This window comes from Crocodylus porosus, unplaced genomic scaffold, assembly GCF_001723895.1.
Source record: "Crocodylus porosus isolate Cpor-Errol unplaced genomic scaffold, CroPor_comp1, whole genome shotgun sequence".
Taxonomy (NCBI): Eukaryota; Metazoa; Chordata; order Crocodylia; family Crocodylidae; genus Crocodylus; species Crocodylus porosus.
Window position 1 is genome coordinate 49,026,254 of NW_017728951.1, and position 17,951 is coordinate 49,044,204.

Below are 17,951 nucleotides of genomic sequence, written 5' to 3' on the forward strand. Positions count from 1 at the left end.
GTTCGTAAAGGGCTGGAGCTGAGGTGGGTAGAGCAGCTATGGAGGGGCTGAGGGCACAGGGGGCTCATGCAGAGCCCCCCCATGCAGTGTGGGACAGGGGGAAGCAGCGGGGATTGCCCCTCTGCTGGGCAACACCCAGTGACTGGAAGCTTTTTAAAAGAGAGCTGGGGCAGGTGCAGCAACCAGGGTGGGGGGTCAGGGGGTGCTCAGGGGATCAGGCCTGGTGGGTGTCCCTTCATGGTTCCCTCCCCCCTAACCCTAAACCTAACCCCAACTTAAACCCCCTCCTCCAGCCCCCTGCTCACCAACTCCAAGTCTGGCTCCAGCTCCCTGCTGCCGCGAGCAGGGACTGCCCAGATCATCAAAGCTCTCTGACTCGTTTCTGAATTGATTCAGACCTTTTTATTGGTCCTTTGATTTGACTTGGATTTGGAGATTTGGTCACTGAATCAGGGCAAATCTCCTCCAAATTGAATCAGCACCTGAAGCTTCACACAACCCTAGTAAAAACTATGCTAATGTCATATCTTCATTAATAACATTCAAGTCAGGAGAGATAAAAAAATGGTAATAATGTATACATTTTCTCCATGCTGAAATTGTTATTCTAGAATCTTATAAACGCATCTAGTATGTGCGGCTCTTGAAAAAATAGGTTACAGTTCTCAATAGGCCTATCTTACACTTATATAAATGGCTCATGAAGACCCCTTAAGTTACTTAGGTCTTTAGATGCTCATAAACAGGGCCATATGAAGGTATGGTACCTTCCTGAAGCAACTTGTCAGGTCTTCAGTGCTAGCTGTATAGATCTAGGGTATCAGTGTGTTAGCTCTGGTTTATGTGGTTCAGTGACCCATGCTAATAAGATTTCTGCAAAAAAGTGTTTTTTAGTAAATTTGATAATGTAAAAGAATCACACTCTCAAATCAAAGTCAGCTCCCAAACATTGTTGTATAAATAGGCGGCTGCCTTTGTTAAGCTATGCCTCTTTGATTATCCAATCAATAGAAACACTTAAACCTTGGCATGGACATCAGTCCCTTCCCCCATATCCCTCTTCCTTTTCCTTTATTTTTCTCTGATTCCTGAATTAGATGGGTCCTTCTTTATTACCTTTTATTGACCTAGTCTCTGATTCTTTCCCCAAGGGCATTATCTCAGCCATCCTAACCAAGTGTACGCAAAATGAAGGATTCATTCCCATCAATAAGAACCTCTGGTAAGTGCTCTGAAATTCAACTAGTAGTGTTAGCTTCAATAGAGTCATGTAAAAATGTGCATGTGACTTGCTTATAGGGAATAACATGAAAAATGATGTTCAATTATAGAAGGTGCACCAGTTACTGTAGTATGGCTGTTCAATTTTATTACTGTGTGACACTTGGCAGTTTCAGTCACAAAGAGTATTTATACATGTGCTCCAGGACTAGGGGAGGAGGCAGTACTTTAATTAGAGCACCCAAAGAGCTGGTCTAATTAAAACACCTGGCAGGTCTCATGTATCAGCATCCCCGAGCTGAAAAATGGTGGCTGAAAACACTGCCATTTTTCAGTCCGGGGACACTAGTACATGTGACACTGGAGCTCAGTAATTACCACACTCCCACAGACTTGATTAATTGAGTCTGCTTCATTGCACTGTAATTACAGCATGTTAGAGCAGCCTTGTTGCACATGTATAGGCACCCATAGTTTAGAATGACACTTGTGGATGGTGGGAGGGAGTCCCTTGTTTGCCTGCCTGTGGAGTTTTGTATCTGCTTCCAAAACATTTGGTGCTGGCCACAGTTGGTGAAAAAGATTCTGGATTGGGGGTACCATGGGCTCCTTTGTTATCATCACATACATCTAAGAATTTAAAAAAAAAAAAAAAAAAAAAATTGTAATTGGCTTAAAAATAAAGAGGTTGGGATTTTTTTTATTTCTCTCCTGAATTCCTTTCATCCTTTCTACATCCAGTTTGTATACATGATGTCTAAGAAGCCTATACCAAAAGCAGGTGACATGCTGTATTGTTGAGAGGGGGACTGCATTTACCCTCTTCATCCAGGGCTGGAGAAAGCTGCATTCTGTTGCTCTCCAGTTCTATCCTCTTTCTGTTCTCCATCTTTCCCAGCCCCCTTTCATCAGAGTCTCCTGCTCACATCCATTCTTCTTTTCCCGATGATTCTTAGGTTCTCATAAACTGATAGAGAAGTAGGGCTAAGAAAATCTAAAAGTTATCTAGTTCAACTCCCTGCCTAAGGCAGAATCATCCCCATCCTATACCAGTCATAGTTTAAACTCTATGTAAAACTAGTATCAACTCTGGCACACACAGACATAACCATGGCAGCCAATATCCTGTTTCAATAAAAGGTTGTCAATATGTGCTCAAGAGGTCTCAGGTAGAGGGCAAAAACCTCCATTGTTAATACCAATCTAATGTAGGGGCAAGATTCCTTTCTGACCCCAAATTTGGCGATCAGCCTGACTCCGAATGGAGGGGAAAAACCCTTTAGCCAGGAACTTCTGGCTTTGGTCCCAGCAAGAGCATTGGCCACTCCACAGTCAGAATTCCCAGAGCTCCCTGGGCAGGAGAAAAAAAAAAAAAAAAACTGGGCTCAAATGATCCCAGCTAGGTAGACATCAAGCCTCCTCTTAAAGACCCCCCAGAGTAGGAGCCAGGACCACTTCCCTTGGAAGTTGGTTCCAGAACTTTATGGCAGTTCTTCAGATATTTGAAGACTGCTATTATACCCACTCTTAAGCACTTTCTCTGCAAGCTGGACATGCCTAGGTCCTTCAGCCTTTACTTGATAAAGGGCTTGGAAAGCCAGTCAGACATCTTTGTTGCCTGCTTTTAGACACTCTTTAACTTCTCCATATCCTTTTTAAAATGTGGAGCCTGGAACTGCACACAGAACCCCAGAAGCCTAACTAGTGCCAAGCAGAGAGTCATTGTCACCTGCATTTTGCATTTAATGCTTCTAGTGATACATCCCAAAACTTCATTTGCCTTTTGTGTAGCATTGCACTGTGATCGGCCAAGATGGCAACACTATAGAAAAGGACTTGGGCATCTAGCCAGATGTCCTCTGAATCTGTATTTGAATCGTTGATTATTCTTCTTGAGTTGTAGCACCCTGCAATTGTCTCTTCATCCTGTTATCTCTAACCCAACTTTCCAACCTGTTGTGACCCTTCTGAATTGTACTCACATCCTGCACTGTGTTCACAATCCCTTCCAGTTTTGTGTCGTCTGAAAACTTGCTCACTAGATTTTCTATACAAGCATCCAAATCATTAATAAACATATTGAACAGCACTGAGCCCAGGAGAGACCTCTGTAGGACTCAACTTGAGACCTGCCATTTTGACATGTACCTGTCAGTTAATTACCCTTTGTTTGTGGCTATTGGGCCCGTTATTGATCCACCTTATAGTAATTTTGTTTCACTGTTTATGAGACGGTCATGGGGACTTTGTCAAAAGCCTTGCTGAAGTCCAGATACACGGTGTGCGCAACATTCCCTTCACCCACCTGATTAGCTACTTTGGAAAACAAGTTTGTTTGCTGGCTGCTTGTGATTAGCGCTTCCCCCTCCAAATTCTTGCAAATGGCCTTCCTTGAAATATGTTTCAGTAATTTTCCTGGTATTGAGCCGAGGCTAACCAGTAGTTCTCCGAATCCTCCTTCTTCCTATTCTTAATAAGGGGCCCTACTCTGGCTCTTTTCCAGTTCTCTGGTACCTGGCTCATCACTCACAACTTCATAAAAATCATTGCTAAGGACTTACAGTTTCACAATTTTTGCGGAAACTGCAGTTTCAGATGGGTGCTCCGTGCTTTTGGTATACTCACTGCAAAAATAAACAAACTTACCAGCAAGGACAAAAGTGCACTGGAAACCCTGCAGTCTTGGAACATCTTGGGGAAGGTGGAGGGGGTGGGCAGGAAGGAGGAGGGGAGCAAAGTGGGACAGTAAGAAAAGGCTGCTGCTGTAGTACCCCGGCAGGCTCCTGCTGAACAGTGGCTGGAGGTGGGGGGGCAGGCTGGTTATGTGCGTCATGGTGTGGGGCCTAGGAGCAGCCCTGATCTCACTAGCACCCCCTACTGTGTCAATTAGGCAATCCAACATCCTCTGTCCTCACCCGCCACGTCTTTGCCGTTAAGTGGTTCAATTATGGAGGCTGCCTTTTATCTCCTAATACACAGTATTTGCTGAACTATCCCCTGTTCCGTATGGGGCGACTTGCATAGCCCTTAAGGCTGGGGTGTGTCATGCCTCCTACCTCCCCTTTAGCACGCCCCAAGCCTCGCTGCTCTTCCGGACGTTGCCAGGTCCTTCTCTTCTCTGCGCCCTGCCCGGCACCCCTGGGCTTGTCACGCAACCGGCGCCCCTCGGCTGTTAGCCCTCTCAGGCTTACTAACCGTATTGTTATCAGTTGAGCTCAGGCAGCCTAAGCCTCACCTGGCCCCTTTGGGTTCCAGTCAATAATTATCCAATTAGGCTCAGGCAACCTAAGCCTTACCTGGCCCCTCTGGGTCCTGTCAATAATGTGTGTCCAGCTAGGCTCAGGTGGCCGGAACCTTACTTGGCCCCTTTGGTTCCTATTACTGTGGAACCCTCCGGAACACTTTCTAGGCTGCACCCCTCTTGGGGTGACTGTCAATCATACACACCCCTCTTGGGGTTGCTTCTTACTACACGTGCCCCGCCTGGGGCCTCTCTTCAACACATGCCAGCTCCCACGGCTTCTCGGCACTTTCTCCGGGCTCTATATAGAGACTGACTCACCCTTGCCAGGCTAGTCACCTTTACAGCACCCACCCTAGGCTTTCACTCGTGGGTCCCACACCTGGAGCCCACCACAAGTCCCTACAGGCTTCACTCTGGTGCTAGGACCCTTGGGAGGGGTCCTCTGCCCTGCCTGGGCCTCTCACTATCGCCCATACAGGGCTACCCGCTGTGCCACCTCAGCACTGAACAGCTGTGGCATCCCAGGCACCAGTCATTTGCCCACACAGGGCACTAGGAACCCCCAAGCAACTGGGGGGCTCCCATGAGGCCTCCTCGCACCCCTACAGCCTCACCCAGTCCTCCGGTATTAAACTCAAAGCAATAACATAAGCCAATCAGCTACAACTCAACAACAAGAAGCCTCTTGGCTTATAACATACGGTCCACGCTCCCTTGGCTCTCTAGCCATGACCTCCCAGCCTGGGTTCTCTCTACCCTTACCATGCTGTAGCCGCTTGGGTGGTCAGGCTGCAAGCATCAGCTCTGCTTTGCTCAACTCTCCCACAGAACTCCTGCTCCTGCAACTACCAGAAGGGAACTGCCTGGGCTGTTTATAAAGGCCCGGCCCAGCCCCCTTCTGGTCATGTGACCAGCCTGGTTGCCCCAGCAACCAGCACCTGAGCTGCCCTGGAGATTGGCAGCTACCCTTCTCCAGTTCTAGGAACAGGGCACCTAAGTGCTCCTGTGACAATGTGTCTGTCCTTGCCTCTGCCTTCCCAGGTCTGTGCATGCAGGGTGCTGGCCAGCCAGGTCCTGTCTTGTAAACTTGGGTGGGAGCCAGTAGGCAAAATGAGCCACTGGCTGTAGAGGACAGATGCCACTGCAGCAGTTGGAGGTTTCCTTGCTCCTTACAGAGACTGCCGCAGGACAAAGGAAAGTGGGCACTGTCATCAGTGTTGCTTTGCACGTGGACTGGATGGGAGGCTGACAGCCCAGCAACACAGCAAGTTCCCCCACCCACGCTGTGTGCTGGGCCTTCTCTACCAACATTTGGTTTCTCTCTCCTCCTCCTCTTACATTCCCTTTTTCTTTTTTCCAGATTCTCCCCATCACATTCCTTTCCTTTGCTTTCCTCCCTAACTTCTTGCTCCTTCTATCTTTTCCCTTTGCCTGCTTTCCTGTTGGCTGCATATGCACAGTGTTGTTCCCATATTTTTTCTGTTATGTTCCAAAGTCTCATCTCTGACTTTTTTCTGGGTGGGGGCAGAGGGATGCCATTTTTTTTAGAGCAGCATTACTTCTTGTTGATGTTGCAATCAGAGGACTCTATGTGATACATTGACAGTAATAGAATATAGCGGCCATTTTGTTCACTTGAAAACAATGATCATGAGGTTATGGGAAACTGAACAATAATATTAATAAACCAGGTGAAACTTGCAATTAAAAGTCAACACCTCTTTACTGTTCCAGCTGTATAAATTCTTCCAGTTGTTGGCTGTTGACAAAGGAGCCCCTTAATGTTCATGCAGCACTTTTTACTTCTCTTCAAGTTTCAGTGTTTCATGTTGGAACTAGTGCAAAACCGGAAAGCAAAACTCAACCAGATCTGCTCAGATTTGCCTGGTTTCAGGTTAAATGATACAAAACCTCTGAGTTCAGCATCATTTACACCCAAACTCATAAATCTGCTCACACTCAATCAACCTAGGATCAAGGATAAAGTTTTTAGAGGGCCCAGAACTGGAGTTCATAACAAAACCTGTCACCAGTTTTGGGTTTCTTTACTTACAATCTGTGCAGTTCTATTTCACAGCATCCATGAAAATGAGAGTCTAGCCAAAAGACAAGTAGCCAAATCAGGAAATGACCAGAATATGGGCTTGCATTACATCAATGGTAAAATAACATGATTGTTTGTTGATGATTACTTTGTCAGAACATGTTTTAAGTGGTGTTTAAAATTAAAACTAGGCCAAAATATCTGTTTCACAAGATGATATACAAATACGTTTCAAAAAAGGGAAAAAAGATTTTCAGGTCACTAAATGTTGACAGACCGTGTTACTTTTACAAACACATCTCACTATATAATAGGGGTGTGCGAAACAGGCCATATTTGATTTGGATTCGAATTCAGCCGGCATTGGGGACAGTGATTTGATTAGTTGATTTGGATCACTGTCCCCAATTCAATATGACTGAATCTGAATCTGAAGATTTGATGCAGATTCGGTGAATCAGTGATTCAGACATAGTCACAGCTTTAAATGTTTTTTCTACTTGCCTTCAGGTACCACTGTGGCTCATGAACGCTGCGATGCTGGGGTGGATGGAGCATCCCACAGGAGCATGGGGGGCCCCCTGCATGCTTGGCGGCGAACCTGGAAATGGACCAGAAGTATTTCTGGTCTACTTCCAGATCTGCTGGGAGTGTGCAGGGGCCCTCCACATTCCCTCAGCTCAGTGACTGGCCACGGGGAACCCTGTGTTCTCCCCCCACAGACCCAGGAGCCACCAGTTCACCAGTTGCCAAGTCAAGGAGGGGGTGTGTGGGGGGTGGACCAGCACACTGTCCAGCAGACCTGGAAGTGGACTGGAAGTGCTTCTGGTCCACTTCCAGGTCTGCTGCTGAGTACGCTGGGGAGTCCCCCCATGCTTCTGTGGGAGACTCCATGCACCTCAGCATTCACAAGCCACCTGCTACCTTGAGGTATGTAGAAGAAACATTTAAGCTGTGTCTATGTCCAAATTGCCGAATCTTTCCAAATCTCTCTGAATTGATTTAGAGGGTTCCGATTAGATTCAGAGAGATTAAAGGGTCCTCTGATTCAATTCGGCCACCGAATTGGGTCGAATCTCCACTGAACCTAATCAAGGACCGAAGCTTCGCATAGCCTTACTATTATAAAGAAACTTCCATTTTTTTCTGAGAATTTTTCCCTTTAAACTACCTGTGTCATGCACACACCCAAACTTACATGCCTCTCCGGTGATGGGGAGAGGAGGGCGAGCTGCTGGCAGGTGAAGCAGTCCCTGGGCTGTGGGTGGGGGGCTGGTGCTTCCCTCTGCAACAGTGGCAGCCCCACCTCAGGCGGCAGCCACCTGCAGGCACCCAGCTCAAGCAGTCCCAGGGGGCACCACAGCCATGGAGGGAAGCACTGGGCCCCCGCGAAGGTCAGGCAGGCAGGCTCCAGGGGAAGGGGAAAAAAGCCTGTATGGGCTTCCTGCAGACCCCCTGAGCTTCATGGAGCCCGGTGCCTCATTCCACAGCTGTAGGGCAGCAAACTAAAACTCCTTGGAGGAGTTTTAGTTTGCAGTACCCCAAGTCATTTAAGGCACATTACACCACCGAATTTGCTACAGTGGCTGGAATTACAGAGCAATACGCTGACATGTGCAAACACCAACATCATTAAAGCAGTGCAAAAGCATTTAACCTGCTTAACTGTAATGCACACATGCCCCTCGTTTCGTCTACACATGGCCAATGATACCAAAACAGAATTCACAGTCTACAGAACAGTTCTGGAGCTCTCTGTGCCTGCCACAGCTGAGAAGCCAACCACTCCAGTTGGGGGCTGTGGGGTGCCGCTCTGCAGGGGGCTCAACTGGCTGGAGACTGCAGTAACAGCATATCAAAGTCAAGCATCTTTCCTTGTCCGGCTCCTCACCAGGAAAGACGGGGAAGGGAAGGGGAGGAGAGCTGGGAAGGAAGCACAGCTGAAAGCACAAATCTGCATACAGCTGACGCTGTCCCTGCCCCAGTTGGGTTTGTTGTACAGCTGCTTCTCACATCTCCTAGAAGGAGTGGTGTAATACTCCATTATAAGATGAAGCTTTGTTTTCTCCATGATAAGTGGGGCAAAAAACTTCATCTTGGTAGTGAGTAAATACAGTATGTGCACTGTGGTACTTGATCTAAAATATATTTCTTTTATGTTATAATAGGGCCAGGATTGTGCAATATGATAATGACCTTTAGGGGTTTCTTTGACATCTGATGAAGAATGTCTTGTATTCAAAAGCTTGTTGTCTAACTTTATCTTAACTACGTATTTGGTCCAATAAAAGATACCACCCTAAGAAATCTTAGCCTCTGACACCTAGGAAAGACCCTAAACTTGGAATAGCTTGCAATTGGCATTTGTCTTGAGTCATTTACTCCCTAGTGGAGATGCTGTTATGCAGTGGTTTTCAATGGGCGTGCTGGGCCACACCAGTGTGCAGTGAAGAGCTCCCTGGTGTCCTGCAATAATTTTGGAATAATGAGGAGAAAGTTCTCCATCTCCATAGCGCTAATGAATAAGCCATGTTGATGAGATATTCACAGAAGACTCGCGTTTCTGTTGGCTGTGGGGGAGGGAGAGAACCAGCCGAGCAGAAGGAAATTCATCTATTGCACACGTGTTGGCTATGGGGGATACACAGTTTGTGAGCCTCTGAACACCTATGCCATGGAATTTTGGCATGACAATGAGCTACAATGAACTCATAAGTGTGGGAATGGGGAATGCCTTAAGAGGTGTGCCACAGAACATTTTTATTAATGTAAGTGTACCTTGGCATGGAAGAGGTTGGGAAACACTGCTCTAAGGCACAGAAACCAGGGTTTGCTAGACCATGATGTATTTACATTTTAAAAGAAAGAGCTGTAAGAATGCCACCTTGCCAGTAAGACTATTGGGGGAAGAGAGAGAGTATATTGGATTAGTGAATCTCCATGTTTAAAAGGATTCACATTTTCTGCTGGTCTTCATTAATTCAGAAAAGTTTTCTGCACTGGTTGACAAGCAACTCTGGGGTGGGGCAGAAAGTCATATGCATAATGTGCTCCCCTCAAGGAACCAGTAGTTGATGTATGTGAATAGCCAGGTAGGACACAGTACTTTAGCCTGCTTTGAGAGCAGGGTAGGGTCTTCAGTTTTATCTCAGTATAGGGACAAACTGGAGTCCCCCAGATAATGAGCTAGATGGAGACTCCATTCTTGAATTTAAGATGCAGGATAAGAACAGGTTTTCTTCCTTTATTCATTTACACTCATGTCTCTGTCTGTATCTCAGCATATGGTTATTGATTTATTATGCTTGTTCTGTTTTTAATAAGTTCTTTTTTATACCTTTTTATAAACTACTTGTTGTCAGTGATGCTTGTGATTCCAGAATATTTGCTGACACAGGGTTGCCCATTCTATGGAAAGAGGTATCCATCTTTTCTGAGAGCGTGACTAGACAAGGTTGTATGATCCTTCTAGCTGTCAAGCCTCCCACCGCTTCCACCCCCCCCCCCCCCCCCTTTTTCCACTTGATTGAGACAGGTAGGTCTGAGGCACCTCAGGCCAAGGAGTTGACCTTTAACACATCTTAGCTGGTTCTCAGTGGTCAAGCATCAGACAGAGAAAAGTTTGGGGCAGGGCACCCCAAAGTTGTAGAAACACCTCACAAGCATGTCTCAAAGGTGCATCCAGGTTGAAGTTGAGGGATGTCACAAATATCAACAGAATTTTAGTTCACAAATGTTGTTTTGCTTGCTTTCGCTCTTGCATGCTCACTCTCTCTCTTCCCCCTTTCCTCCCCTCCCCCAGTACAAAGAGATTTTACCAAAGACACAGAACTTTGTTCATATTCTTCATGAAGCATGAGAAAGTGCAATGCCTGTTAATGGAAAGGTAACTAGTTTTGAACCTCTTTAGGGTTTCAAACAAGTCTGGCCATTATCTCCAGTACCTGAATTGTATACCTAAGAGTATTAGAAGAAGCATTTGATGGTTCTAAAGAAGTGAAATCAATAGGCAACTACTTAGAGCACTGCAGTATGCAGATGATCAGCCTTGCTAAGGGGTAAACCTGTACAGAAACATCAATAACACTTGTAAAACAATGGACCTCAGTGCAAATACTTGCAGGGGAGGGAGGCCAACTCTTGTTATAAGCAAAGGGGAGAAGGGTGTTAATGTGTGCTGACAAGAAACCACTGGAGTCATTTGCACTGTTCAGATACTTTGGAAACAAGATCCAGAGCAGTGGGAAATGCTGTACTGAAATATTCACAGCGACTGACAGGATCTAGATATGTGAGGTACTTACATCCTCTCTGCCAAAACAAAACTAATGCGTTGGACAAGATTTAAGTTCTTTCATTTCTGAAATGTGGATGAAAAGATAATGGTAGCATTTTTTTTTAAGAATGAGATATGAAAGTGAAAAGCTGTTCTGTATGTGGAGGAGTACGTTATGTATATTATAAATAAATAATAGTCGCATACATAAGCTTTTCTGTATTCTGCATCTGCTGCATATTATATATGTGTGCAGTATAAAGATTCTACTGGCAAAAGTCTAAGATGGCTGCATTATTTATGAGTAATGAAGCTGACTGAGTTACTGAGTATCCTAAACATTATGGAAGTAATGATGTGGTGAGTCTAAGAATATTGGTCTATATTATCCAAATTGATACCAAATGATCTAAATTGATTTTGGATTAATCTTTCTGGGTAGGTCTTTTCTTTTCTTCTGTTTTTTTGTACTCAACTTTTGAGACCCCTGATGGCACTGTATATATTATCAATACTAATTACCTCTACTTATCCATATACATACCCCATACATACATGTGGCAGTGATAACTGTGTAAAACAATGTACTTTACACCATTCTGCCCATTTCCATGGAGACCCCTGTTAACATATCTCAAACTGAAGAATGTTAAAAATTGCTGTCAAATATATATCTATCTCAAATTGAAATATATGTGTATATATATTTGACAGCTATTTTTAACATTCTTCAGTTTGACATATGTTAATGGGGGTCTCCATGGTAATGGGCAGAATGGTGTAAAGAATGCTACATATGTATCGATCTAGAGATACATATGCACTTATTGGAAGGTTGGCTATTTATTCAACTTTCCATCTCCCTCGTGCCACTGAAGCAGTGGAAATAGAATGGGGTAGAAAATCTGACTTACAAACTCTTTCAAGTTCTGAGCAGGCCCAGAAGAGTAAATTCTACATATGAAGGAAACTTGTTTCTTTGCAAATTCTAGCCTCACTGAAAGGAAGCACACCTGGGCAACTCATGAGACATCCCATCTATTCTGGGGACATAATTTAGCCTAATCAATACATATGTGTATGATCCCCAAATGTATCCAAACTTTTGAGATTTCCCTACCTCTAATACATACATGCTGTAGTCTAATATGCACACATATATGAGTGATACCTATTCAAACTCATTTATTTTTTATTTTTAAATAAATGAAACCAGCCAATATTCACTCATTAGAAACAAGAATTGTCTTTAAATTTTTTTATAAATGGGGTCCTTTCTAATTTCTCTATAACTAGAATCCTCCCATTTTCCTAAGTCTTCTGTCACCATACAGCATGTGAGTAAAAACAGTGATGGAGACTTTTTTTTCAGTTTCATTGTCAGAATCGGACAAAGACTATTATTGAATTTGTGCCAATAAGAGGACAAATTCTTGTAGATTTCACCACATAATCCTGGTGCTTTGATCAAATGATTATTACAGTTCCTTGTGAATAATTACAAAAGCTGTGAAAAAGAGAGAGAGAATTATGTTCATAAATCAAACACCGTGAGCATAAGAAATGACATCCAACAATAGTTTAGAGTATAGGATTTATAGTTTAGAGAGTATCCATCTTCCTGGCTTACAGTTCCCAAAGTAGCTTAGATCCCAATAGAGAAACACACTTTCCAGATTGTTGGCAAGATTTATTATTGACCATCATAAGAAAATGGCACTTCATTACAGCAGAAACAGTTGCACATACTATACTTAAAGTTGTACAACATTTAATTTATATTATGTTCTTGTTAGTCAACTGTAACTTTCTAAAATTTTTACTGAAGTTTTCCAGGCTTGGTTTTTGAACAAAAATGAATATCTTTGGAAAATTTTGTCAAAAACAGTATGGTCATTTATAATGTAAAGTACAATAGATGTAAAATACATGAACTCTTCTTGAAAAGAATAAGAATATAAAATATTTACAAACTTTTTTGTTTCTGTCAGAAGCTTGTATGGTTAGCACGGAAATAGCTCTCATTGGTGACAAGTGTTTTGATTTTTTTAATATAAAATTGGGTTTTGATTTGACCAATGTATGACCTCTAGCATACCAAACTATGGAAATATTGAGTCAGATTTCTAGAAGAGGCCCCACTAGCTCTTCAAAGTATTGGCATGCATGTTTGGAGGCTTTTTTTTTTTTAAATATAGCAGCTAAGCTCAGCACTCAAGAGTTCCCATTGTGATTCTTGAGGCATGGGCACACAAGCAACTGTGCAGTCAAGGAAGGTTGGGTTTTCCTTTGTATTTGAAGTAAACCTCCATCATTCTCTGTCTGGAAGTACATTTGGTTGTGTGCTCCTGCTCTTAGGTTTCAGTATCCATAGTGCTCCTTTGAATGTCTGACCACTTACAATTGATGCTTACCTGGGAGGTTACCTGTTTTGAAAATCTGGGTTATCGTATGAAGCACAGGATCTGAGCCAAAAGTCTAAATGGACCCCTTGCTCAATCCTATCAGAGATGGTAAGACATAAAATGGTTAGAGAGAGCTTCTGACTGAGGACTCTGTAAGATCTATGAAATGGGTCGCTGTTCTAATGCATCTTGCAAGATGTAGGAGGCAGACTTTATCTTGTGAAGTTCTGCCATTTGATGGTTCCTGACCTAAATGAATAATGCCATAAATATTGCTAGGAATTATGACAGAAGTCCAAAATTGCTGCTTAAGATTTCTAGGGATGTTATCTGAAAAATGATTTTGTCTGGTACAGTAATGCTTACCAAATTAAAGTATTGTTTTTGGTGTGGCATTGAAATAAATATCAAGTTGTTAGAGCTTTTCTTCCTATCATTGCTACACTTAGGGATTTGGGAGCATTTAATTCACAGAAATCCTGCCTCTCCCCTAGCCCTGATTCTCTCTCTCACCTTCTGGCCTCCCACTTTTTTGGCTTATAAAACTAAGGGATTGTCAAAATTCAAATGTTTCATAAAATTAGGATAGTCACTCAAAGGATGAGTTGGAATCTTTCAATGATGTTAAGAGAAGCAAGCCTCTCTGTTTTGCAAACACAGACTAAAAACCCTGGGAGAAGAATTTTGTGAGACTTCCAGTATTTCCTGCTTCTGGCCAACTGTATTGAACAGATTGTGTCATGCTATCCCTGCCCCTTGTAGTAGCTGAGCCTACACTTCTGTTGCTTTCAGTGGCAGGTACAGGTGGTCATTCAAGCCAAAATCAAGCCATTTGACTTGGAATACCTAACTTTTGGAACTCAGGTTTGCTTTAATACATAGGGCAGAACCTACTAGCTCTTTCTGACAGAACAGTTTAAAAACTAGCACTGGGCTTGATCTTAATCTGACTTCTCCCTAAAGTTCTGAAGCTTTCAGCTCTTGGACATGACTTCAACTATTGTAATTAAGTGGAGGTCTATTTTCTTGAATGGAAGTACAGTGATTTACACCAGCTGAAAATCCAACCATTAGTGTTTTGATTTGATCCCATAGTTATTAAATCCTGTATTAATAATGAAGTTAGATATTGTTACTGTGTTCATAGTAATTCCTTTTTAGTCTACAGGAAAAAAAGAGTATTGTAATATGAATTCTAAATATTTAGTGTCTTACTGACTTTGTAAAATTCCAACCAGATGTTTCTTTTGTTTTCCAGGTCTCTGTCCTTTGTTACTACACTAAGTTGTTTCTCCTTCATACTCTTAGGACTTATGTTCTATGTTATTGATGTAAAACACTGGTGGGGTGGACAGCCCTTCATATATCCAGGTAGGAATTTGAACTGACTGAATTATGACAGAAGAAATACGAAGAGGAGTGGATATCAGTAGTAAGGAATCTGAGTTCATACTCAGTCCAGTTGGTGAATGAAATCTCTGTGTCTTGTTTAAAATGTCACAAGATCAGTTCCAAATTAACAGGAAGACTCTTCTATGATATATTTAGTGCTTATTAAAATAAGTGACTGATACCACTTTGGAAATGGAGTGACCATATCCAGTGGAAGTCAGGGATAAATCATTTGACATTTTGTTTAATCTTAAGTCTGGAGCCATTTGGAAAAACTTTACCTAATTATGTGTTTGTGCAGGGATACTGGTTTGTAATTTATGAAGTTGCAATGCCAAATGAGCTCTGTCTATAGTAGGTCATAATTCAAGTGTTTGAGTGTACAGCCTACTGCTATTATCATCTGATCCCAGGAAAGTTATTGAATTTCTGATATTCAGGATGATGATCCAGGCAAGGAAAATGATCTCATTCAATTATTCTCATTGTCCTTCAGTTTCTGGACTACTTCTTTTCTACTACCCCATTTACACACCATCCTACTGTCTTGCTTCATACCTTGCAGCTTCCAACAAGGGTACAGTCAGTTTCCTTTCTGAACCTTTATGTCTATAATCTTTCTTTTTAGAATTTAGGCCCATGACATTTGTATATGTTCATTATTTGTTATACGCAATGTTTAGTGTAAGTTTGTTGTTGGAGAAAGTGACATGTTTTCTATTCATAACTTTATGCAGGGATGAATTCATTCTTTGTCTATGTTGGGCACTCAATCCTGGGCAGCTACTTCCCTTTCAACTGGGAAATGAAGTTCCCGGACTCGCACGCTGAACCTCTCTTCCAGGATCTGCTGGGCACATCTCTTTGGGTCTTTGTCGCTTATTTCCTCTACAGAAAAAAGTTCTTCTTGAAAATATAATTGTATTAATAACAGAGCACTGATTTTTATTTTATTTTTTTGCCCATGAGGCTTCACTGTGAATGTTGTTTAATAAGATGCATATTTGTTTGGTAACAGTTATTCAGGTGATTTCATGTAGTATGGAGAATAAAGGATGGTGACATTAATCACGTATTTTATTCTGCATTGAGAAGAACTCAAATTGACATAAGGGGCCTTTAACAAATGCTTGAAACAAAAATTAACTCTTCAGAAAGTCAGAAAAGGGTAGTCATTTCATAGTTCACATTGGGTGCATCTACACATGTGCTTTAGTGTGGAGCAAAATAATTAGATCTTCAGTAAAAAAGTATCGCCACTACATGTGCATTGGTATTAGGACGCAGTAAATTAATTAACTCTGCCATAAGATAGTACTGTCAAGGACACTACTATCTTACAACAGAGTAATTTACTGCACTGAAGCATGCATATGGACACTGACCATGGGCATAAATTGTACCCAGTCAGCGTAGCCAGCCGGGAGCATGCTCTGCCCTGGCTCAAATTGCTGCTGCCTCAGGTGTATGTGTAGACGCTGCACCCGGGAGCAGATTCCTTTGGCTCAAATAGCTCCAGAGTTTATTGCATTACATTGATTGCACATGTAGATGTATCCACTATGGAGATAAAAATGAAGATTAACATTTTCAACACGTACTAGGGGATTTACAGCACCACTTTTAATAATGGATGATGTGCGTCCCAAACTTCTCAACTGCTTTGAAAATGCAGAGTATGTAAAAAAAAAAAAAAAAAAAAAAGTATATGTGTATGGGGGGCAGGGAGCAAATAGGAACTCATATCAGTCTTGTTTTACCAATATTGGTTTGTAAGCTATTTGGCAAACATGGGCTAAAATTTGAGGGAATTTGAACCAAAAAAGTAGAGTTTTGTACTTCTGCATACTTCAGATTTTTTGTGACTGGATGCATTAACTTCTCTGTCTTGGTTTCTCCATCTACAAAAGGAGAATATTACAACACTTATTGTGCCTCACAGAAGCATTCTGAGGCATTTTTCACACAATACTTGCAAAATGTTTCGCAGTACATCAAAAGAAGGTGCTATAAAATGGAAAAGTACTTATTACATAGTTCATTGTTTAAAACGGGTTCTATAATGATTTTCCATTAATTCAACATTAAGTTTTTTCCAAAATTATCTCCTCTTCGGGACTATCGGCATATGAATGGCTTTTCAGTTGTTCAGTTCCTGTGATTTTTCCTGAGATGTAAGTATTTGAGAGAGGGACATTTGCTGCTTTGAATCTTGTTCAGACTAATCAATCAGGACAGAAAGTGAAGGCAGTTATTAAAATTCAAATGGCATTTCCACTTCCTGCAAAAATGTTTTTTATTATTATGGCTAACTGTGTCAGCAGTCAGACTAGACATGGACTTGCTGCCAATTAATATAAAAATTCCTTTGCTGGTGTGGAGGATGGGCAGGAGGAGATTGTTTTACTACTTTGATATTTCTTTCTCCAACCTTCACCTTGACTGAGGTTTTTGATCTTTGAGTCAGTATGACTGGGATTTTATCATTATTTCACTGTGATCTATCATATTTAATTAAAACTCAAAACAAAATCAGTTGAATTTGGTGCAAATATTAAACTGTTAAGTAGGATTATGCATTTTAGTAACACATTGGCACTGATATAGTGAGACTGGAAAGATCAGGGAAAGTTTACTTTGGTCAGAGTGGCTACTTTCATGGGTGAGCAGTAGAACTAGCAGCAAGTTTGTTGCTGCGAGTGATGGAATTTAGAGGTGAAGGAACATCTTTGTATTATAACATCCATTCTCCTGCACCAACAAAGCATATTGAATCAATCCAGGTCCTTTGCTGTAGTTTTTAGGGGATTTTGTCTGTGATAATTTAAAATCTTTTGGGACCAGAAAATTTTTTTAAGGTAGTGCCCTGCTTATCTGTACTGTTTTGAGTTGTCTTGGCTTGTCCCACTGTAGAAATGAATGACTGTAGCTCTGCTATGACTATAATGCAGAGGTAGCCAACCATGGTTTGTTGCATGTGGTTCCTGGGCATTTTAGAAGCATATCCTGAAGAAAGAGAAGTAGCATGCAGATGACTGATTTGAGGCATGCGCATCTCAGACTCAGAAGTTATTTGCTTAGTGGCTCCCATAGCTAAACATCCTATACTGTGTAGCAAGAAATGGCAGACTCAGCAGTGTGGATACTGGTTTTAATAGTACCTGCATGGGGAGACAGTCGAGTTCAAAAGAACCCTCTCACTTGTTATCCAAAAAGGAATCACACCATACTACATCATGTTGTGAATAGATACCACATACCAAACTTGCACCTAAAGATAAACATCTTGGAGAAGAACAGCTTCTTCTTATAAAGTATGTCTTTGATTAAAATACAACAAACCATCTATTTTACCATGGAGAACAATTT

General features: G+C 42.2%; 1 protein-coding gene across 1 annotated transcript in view; it reads left to right on the forward strand.

Moving 5' to 3' along the window:
- The window catches only part of LOC109324298 (heparan-alpha-glucosaminide N-acetyltransferase-like), a 369,073-nt gene extending 353,192 nt beyond the window's left edge, over window positions 1-15,881 (forward strand). The window contains exons 15-17 of the mRNA XM_019556284.1: window positions 1,152-1,222; window positions 14,449-14,561; window positions 15,320-15,881. Coding sequence (XP_019411829.1) covers window positions 1,152-1,222; window positions 14,449-14,561; window positions 15,320-15,501 — 366 coding nt within the window. The 3' untranslated portion in view covers window positions 15,502-15,881. The remainder of the gene's footprint in view (window positions 1-1,151; window positions 1,223-14,448; window positions 14,562-15,319) is intronic.
- Window positions 15,882-17,951: the final 2,070 nt, after the last annotated feature.